The 7,864-nt window shown below is 38.6% G+C and overlaps 1 protein-coding gene across 5 annotated transcripts in view; it reads left to right on the top strand.

Moving 5' to 3' along the window:
- Nucleotides 1-7,864, top strand: part of LOC107603182 (acetyl-CoA carboxylase 1-like) — a 52,529-nt gene that overhangs the window by 20,594 nt on the left and 24,071 nt on the right. For 4 of the 5 annotated variants that reach the window (XM_016295899.1, XM_016295900.1, XM_016295897.1 and 1 more), the window contains one exon: nucleotides 4,904-5,036. In XM_016295899.1, coding sequence (XP_016151385.1) covers nucleotides 4,904-5,036 — 133 coding nt within the window. Of the gene's footprint in view, nucleotides 1-4,903; nucleotides 5,037-7,864 lie in introns of those variants that run through there. The other variant, XM_016295901.1, reaches the window with a different exon arrangement.

Genomic DNA, 7,864 nt, shown 5'->3' with positions numbered 1-7,864 from the left:
ACTGAACAGGCTCAACCCTGCTTAGCTTCAGTGGGCAACCAGTCTTGGGCTGCAGGATGATATGGCTGCTTAATATAGACTACCCGCCCATGTTCTATGCCAGCCGCCAGCCGAACCTGCACAGCCGAATCATCAGAAGTTCTGCAGGTATTGTGTAGAAACAAGCGAGGATAATAGCAAAAATGGCAGATCATGGAAATAAATGTTATGTTCCAGGCTGTGCAGGGGATGTGATGTGCAGGGATGGGTTGGTGTCTGTATTCAGAAAGGCACGGAAAACAAATAACGTGCGTTCTAATAAAATAAAGCGAGCCACTAAAGGGACATGGTTAGCTGCTTGCTAGCGGTAGCCTGCTACATTGAGCACGTGTGATCGCAAATCTCGAAAGTGAAAGTAAAAAGCGATCGTACATTATGCGGTTCCCTGATCCCCGCATTTTATATACAGTATAATTACCCAATGATATAACTGAGAGAGACAGTATTGAAATATGTATTTTCCCTGTGTTTCCTTCCTGCTGTGTGAGCTACTGAAATGAGCCGCACTGTGAAACAGCCAATCAGAGCAGAGCTCAACATTGAGCCGCACTGTGAAACAGCCAATCAGAGCAGAGCCAGGTCAGAGCATGACCCTTCCAAATAAGGTAAAAACAGACCATTTCATTCTAGGGACAAATCTTAGGGTTGTAAATGGACATGTAAAACTGTTTCTGGAGATTTGTTGCCCTTACCTAAGCCACATACCTTCTATGTAGATATCGGAGAACAATTTAAAATATTGTATCAGTGCATTCTATGGCACCTTTAAACCGCATAAACACATTGCTTTACACCAAATACACAAAATAATGTTATTTTTAGCAACGTCATATGACCCCTTTAATGATAATCTGATTTTACATAATATATTCTCAGAGTAAACAATTAATTGTACTATATTTTTTTAGTAGTGCTGTCATCGTTAATGTGTTAACGCATGCGATTAAATTTACAATCCTTAACGCGTTAAAATAATTTAACGCAAAATTACAGAAGCACAATTTCTATTCTAACCCTTTAACCCAATTTTGCTACTCTGCTTGCGATCTGATCATTTTAAGGTGCTAAACTCTGGGAAAGTTTTCAGTCCACTGATCCAGTAAGCGAATTCATTCAAACAATCCATCCAAAACAGCGCTAATATGAAGGAAACCAGGCTGATTACATAAGAGATTGCAGAGATAACAGAGACTCGCGTTGCGTTTTCAGTGAATTATTCATTCTGGTGTGCTAATATGAAGGAAACCAGGCTGATTACATAAGAGATTGCAGAGAGAACAGAGACTCGCGTTGCGTTTTCAGTGAATTATTCATTCTGGTGTGTTTCGCTTTTAAACACGAGCTCTGTTATATTCTGTGATTGTCTCTGAAGAGCGCGATCCCTCACATGTCACACGCTTGTGTGAAGTACAGACTGAACGGATTGTCAACACATCCCACCGCTGTATGGCCAGATGAGACGCAAACTACGGTTTCTCGACTGGATAACTATATTTTAGTATATATTTCTATATAGTAAAGTTTTGATGGATGAAGACTGCAGTCAAGGTAAAGACGATTGCGGTGGCATACAGGAGTCGTACAGTAAGCATGCGTGAGTCCGTTTTAATAATGCGTGTATGAGTGCTCTTGACGCACTGATCGCACATTGTATTTATGCACAGGCACAGACATTTCCGTGCATTCACTTGTTTCCACACACATTCACGATAATGTTTTGATTTGTCAAGTTTATGTTGCTGTGTTTAGTTATACGGAATGGATCCGTGTACTGTAGTAGATATATGCGGTCAGCAGGTGGTTAGTTTAGTTTTTTTTTGGCATCTCCATGTGGTCCTGTTCGGTATCGCAACTTGGCTTCTCCCAAAAAATGTAAAAAAGCTCTTTGGTGTTGCACTGTACACATACTATAAAATTCAGATAATTTTTTTCTTTCATATGTGCTTAAATGGGCTCCCTATATAATTTGGTTATTTGGTGTCCTTTTGGAGTTTCTAAGTGTCCTTTTTTGGAAAGTCATCTAAATTTATCTTGAAAAAAGCTTGCAGAAAATTTTTATTTTTGAGAATCACCCTTCAATCTTTTGGATTACTTTGCCGGATATAGCAAATGATGACAAAATAAACATTTGAAACAAGATAAATGGTCTTTGCTTAATTTCATGAAGTGTGCGTTTAATCACAGAAAAAGGATGCGATTAATCAGATAAAAAATGTTAATCGATTGACAGCCCTAATTTTTAGTGTACTATATTTTTGTAATCAAAAAAATAAAATGAATTTCACAAAGGAAACAATTAAGAATGGATATATTACAATAAATGCTCTGCTAGAATGTATTTTTAATGACGTTTTTTTAAAGAAGAGCTGTAATAGAATTAAAGGGATAGTTCACCCAAAAATGAAAATTAGCCCATTATTTACTCACCCTCAAGCCATCCTAGGCGTGTATGACTTCCTTCTTTCAGATGAATCCAATCGGAGTTAAAAATTGACTTTGATCTTCCAAGCTTGTTTAATGGCAGTCAGCGGGTGTTGCAGTTCATCAGTCCAAATGAAGTGAAATAAAACACATCCATCCATAATAAAAAGTGCCGAATCGATGCGTTTTTGTAAGAAAAATATCCATATTCAAAACATAATAATCACTTTAATCTAGCCTGCCCCAACAGTTGTACATGGAAGCAGCTCCGAGAGGATGACGTAAGATGTCGGCGTTGTGCATGTGCCGGTGAGTCTCTTGAAAACCAACGTTTGTTTACAGGAGCAAAGGAAGCAAAGTTTCCTTACTTTAGCAAAGCAAAACCAGTCTCCTCTTGGCTTATGTCGAAATCCTCCGACATTCTTCTTTACAAATCCTCGGTGTGTATTTCTAATTTGTGACCGTTGATTTTAAAATAAAAAAAAATAAAAAATAAAAAACACTACAGAGACATTTTGATTTGAATTTAAAATATCTGCCCTTGCTGCACTCTCACTTGGTTAAAACAAGAAAATCTTATCTATTAAACTACAAAGACATGGATCTTTTATATTGTTAGGTCTAAACGTCAGTTTTTGTCATTATTTCTACTGTGAAAAATAATATAACTTGTCTATGGTGGAATGGGGAACATGTGGACACCTTTTATATCCACCAGACCACATGCAGGCAAGACCAATTACACAGTTCTGGCAAATCTGCTATTTAATGGCTGCCTCATGAATATCCATTAATTTAGTGAAATAATAAACTCATACAGCTACTTATAGTGTATTTTTGGGTTTTCTGATTTTATTTACTGCTGATTTAATTTACATAATACGTCATGCCTCAGTGTTTAACCAAGGCCGCTCAGAGAACCGCTATAGGACGGGGTGGCGGTGCCCAAACTGCCTGAGTGAACCAATATGCCACTCCTCCTTATAATTCTCTACTATTGGGCAACAGGAGGGGCTGTGGTGGGAAAGTGCAAAGGAAGTACAAAACATTTTTTTTGCCTGAGGAGGAAAATCGAGGAGGAGAGAAATTCCAGTCCTTCCCCCTTAAAGGAGCACTTTGTGTGTGCCAGCGCTTCCGACATGATGCAATACTGTATTCAGGTTACACGTGAAGGATATGTTAGGGATAGCGTACTACTAATCTATTAATTCTATTTATGCAGTATACAGTATGTATGTTATGCACAGTATGCATTTTCTCTGTCTAGAATAACCAAATGACCTACATGTGCCAACCCGGGAATATTGTGTGATATTCCGTATCCCATAATGCAATGCACTTAACCTTCCATTTCCAGACGAACCAGAACCAGAAATAATATCTGCCTTCTTGATTCAAGAATCAGACTCCCAAAAGTTAAGACAGTTTTACACAAAACTGGTTATGCAAACAAACTGTTGTTATATCCAAGATGATAACTGGATTCCTTGCCTAAATTTGACATGCATGTAGCATACTGCTGATTGATATGCGTAATGCTTGTATGTACAGTGGGGCAAAAAAGTAATTAGTCAGCCACCAATTGTGCAAGTTCTCCCACTTAAAAAGATGAGAGAGGCCTGTAATTTTCATCATAGGTATACCTCAACTATGAGAGACAAAATGAGAAAAAAAAAATCCAGAAAATCACATTGTAGGATTTTTAAAGAATTAATTGGTAAATTCCTCGGTAAAATAAGTATTTGGTCACCTACAAACAAGCAAGATTTCTGGCTCTCACAGACCTGTAACTTCTTATTTAAGAGGCTCCTCTGTCCTCCACACGTTACCTGTATTAATGGTATCTGTTTGAACTCGTTATCAGTATAAAAGACACCAGTCCACAACCTCAAACAGTCACACTCCAAACTCCACCATGGCCCATAATGTTTTAGGCTGTATACAGTATGTATACTGTGTAGTATGCAGTCTGCTAGTATTCCATTCTAAACATAGCTAAATTTTTCATCCATTTCGGACATCCATTTATTCAGCCATTTATCACTTTTAAATTTTAACTATTCAAAAAAAAAAAAAAGCCCTTTAAAAGCAGGCCTGAGAAAGTCATGGAAGTTATTGAATGTGTGGGACAAATTCCTAAAGTCACGGAGTATATAGAAAACAGTGAACATAGACTTTTCTATTTCTATTGCATTGCCTAAATTAAAGAAAAATGTATTTAGAAAGTGTTTTTACTTAAAATGTGCTTAATTGATAACAAAAATAGGATATTGAGGTCACAACTTTTTTTTTCCCCTCCTTGAAATTCGAAAAATCCAATCCAAAACGACCAGCAATGCTGTCAGTTGCCTAGCGTGTGTATTGCTATAGTGTTAATCTCTTTGTAATGAGTGTTTCTCAGTCCGCATTGTGAATTATGATGGTGTTGTGTGTGATTCTCAAGGCCTAGTATGTCAGGACTTCACCTCGTGAAGCAGGGCAGGGACCGCAGACGCATTGACCTGCAGAGGGACTTTACTGTTGCTTCCCCCGCTGAGTTTGTCACCCGCTTTGGTGGCAACAAAGTCATTGAGAAGGTAAGATTAACATCTGATATTCTATGACATCTGCGTGATGCAGTGTTATTAGTGTCATAGAGATACTATTATAGCTTTATATTGATTACATTTTATTTTTATATTTTAAATTTATTGAATTAAGATGTTTTTAAATTGAAAATTGAAAATTTGTTGTTTTGTCATTTTTAATGTTAATAATGTTTTAATGTCTATACAGTTTTATTATTTTTTCCAACTAGTTTACAATTAGTAACTAGTTGAAATTAGTGTTAATTTTGTCAGCTATTTTTAATTTAGTCTTAGTCCTGTGTCAAATGTAACCTTTTAGTTTTTATCAGATTTAGTCAACTTGTCCCTTTTTTAGCTTTAGTCAGGTTTTAGTCGACTAAATGTCTGAGAGTTTTAGTCAGTGGAAACTTACACATTTTCGTCTTACTGTATAATGGTTAAAATGATGGGGGAAAAAAATATTATTTTGTTCAATTTTAATTGCAATGATTGTTGTCATTTGGAAAATGTATTTTTACATTTCATCAGATGTTGCTCTTTCACCAATAAGCAAAATCAATAGAAAATCGACTTGTATGCATGGCTTATTTCACCTCATCTAACGTTAGTGTACAGATTTATAACAGGATATCAATTAGAGGCTAAATAAACACCAAAGACTTCAGATATACACTCGCCCTGTCTACGTTATGAAAACTGGCGTAACAGAAACCTAGTCTCAAATGTTATAACAGAGAAATTCCTAATAGTAATTCCAATAATTCCAAATTGCATTAAAGGGGTCATATGATGCTGCTAAAAAGAACATTATTTTGTGTATTTGGTGTAATGAAATGTGTTTATGCGGTTTAAAGTAAAAAAAAAAACACATTATTTTCCACATACTTTACATTATTGTTTCTCCTCTGTGCCCCGCCTTTTTGAAACGCGTCGATTTTTACAAAGCTCATCGGTCTGAAAAAGCGAGGTGTGCTGTGATGCTGTGATTATCCAGTGCGTTGTGTTTGGCCGAATACCTCAAGCGTGAGACGGAAATGTTACGCCCCTCACATACTGTTATACTGTTGTCAGGCCGGAGCGACGAGACATAAACATTAAAACCCATTACAAATGAGGCATTTGTTGCATCCAGTGGGGACACAATTACTGATTATAATGACTTATACTGTCTTTTTACGCGTTGCATTGCGTTGCATTGCATCGTGCCGCGTAAACATAAAACTCTGTCTGCATTTGTGAACGGAGAAATGACAAACAACAAGTGCTACTCTACTGCCCAAAACTTGCGTTTGATTCATCAGTGGCAACGAAAAACACAGCGGCCTACCGTGAGGGGAAGCCCCAGCTTAGCGTGTGCTGAGGCCGGGATAGAGTGAGCTGAGGCGGGCTGGACTCCGCTTTGTCCACGGTGAAAGTTGATGTATTCCCTCAGCGACCTGCACAGATCAGCTCCAGGCATTACAAAGCGGATATCGTCCTCTTTTGGAAGACCAAACAAAGTAGTTTCGCTTTCACAACTGTAGGAAACTTTTTCCTCGTCGAAGCAGAAAACCAGGAGACGTTGGGATATCTTTCATTCAGAAGTCACTCTTTATTGAGGACTCGCTGTGCGTCGCTGCAGTCATCCAAGTCTGACTATAGCTCAGCACAGTAGAGTTTATATACATTTTAAGGGGGCGGGATTCATTCAGTAGAAGTGGTGACAATCTAAACAAAGCATGCAAATGCAATACAGGAATCAGCCCGTTACCGGAATTTCTCCAGCCCTGATCTCATCAGCATAACAGTGTCATTTAAATGCATAGGTGCTAATCCAATCAGCATAACTACTCAAAGACTGGGGCAGAGGCACCAAGAGCCATTACAAACAAAAGGTGACTTTCTCAGTAATTTGGTTAATTTGACTAACAATAAGAGAAACCGGAACAGACAGGAACCTCTTGCTACACTTTAAGATAATCATTTGTCTGATGTAATTTACCTTAAATGCTAAATACAATGTACTTCACCTTAGTTTTTCATGTGATGCTATGTCAGAACATAGGATCAGCATATTTAAACAGATTCTTCAATTTGTAATCCCACAATATCATGTCTTAGGCTAGTTGGTAATAATAATAATAATAATTCATTACATTTATATAGCACTTTTCTGTTTTCCTAAGCACTCAAAGCGCTCTACATTGGGGTATCTCCTCGTCCACCACCAGTGTGCAGCATCCACCTGGATGATGCGACGGCAGCCATAGAACGCCCACCACACACCGTCTTATTGGTGGAAAGGAGACAGAGTGATGAAGCCAATCAGTAGATATGGGGATTGTTAGGAGGCCATGATGATCAGAGGCCAATGGGCAAATCTGGCCAGGATGCCAAGGTCACACCTCTACTCTTTTCAAAAGACATCCTGGGATTTTTAATGACCACAGAGAGTCAGGACCTTGGTTTAATATCTCATCCGAAGGACGGTGCTTTTTGACAATATAGTGTCCCCGTCACTATACTGGGGCGTTAGGACCCACACAGACCCCAGGGTGAGCACCCCCTGCTTGGCCTCACTAACACCTCTTCCAGCAGCAACCTAGTTTTCCCAGGAGGTCTCCCATCCAGGTACTGACCAGGCTCAACCCTGCTTAGCTTCAGTGGGCAACCAGTCTTGGGCTGCAGGGTGATATGGCTGCTGGCTGGTAGACTTGGCTTGTGAAATAGATTAGTGAGACTTGCATAATAGGACTAGCCCTGTTGAAAAAACCAGCATATGCTGGTTAGATATGTTTTGCCTATGTTTAGGTATGTTTTGAAGCATGGCTGCTGGTTTGAGCTGGTTTAAGCTGGTC

Source organism: Sinocyclocheilus grahami, unplaced genomic scaffold (assembly GCF_001515645.1).
Source record: "Sinocyclocheilus grahami isolate Dianchi unplaced genomic scaffold, SAMN03320097.WGS_v1.1 scaffold342.1, whole genome shotgun sequence".
NCBI lineage: Eukaryota > Metazoa > Chordata > Actinopteri > Cypriniformes > Cyprinidae > Sinocyclocheilus > Sinocyclocheilus grahami.
This window is presented reverse-complemented; position numbering and strand designations above follow the sequence as displayed.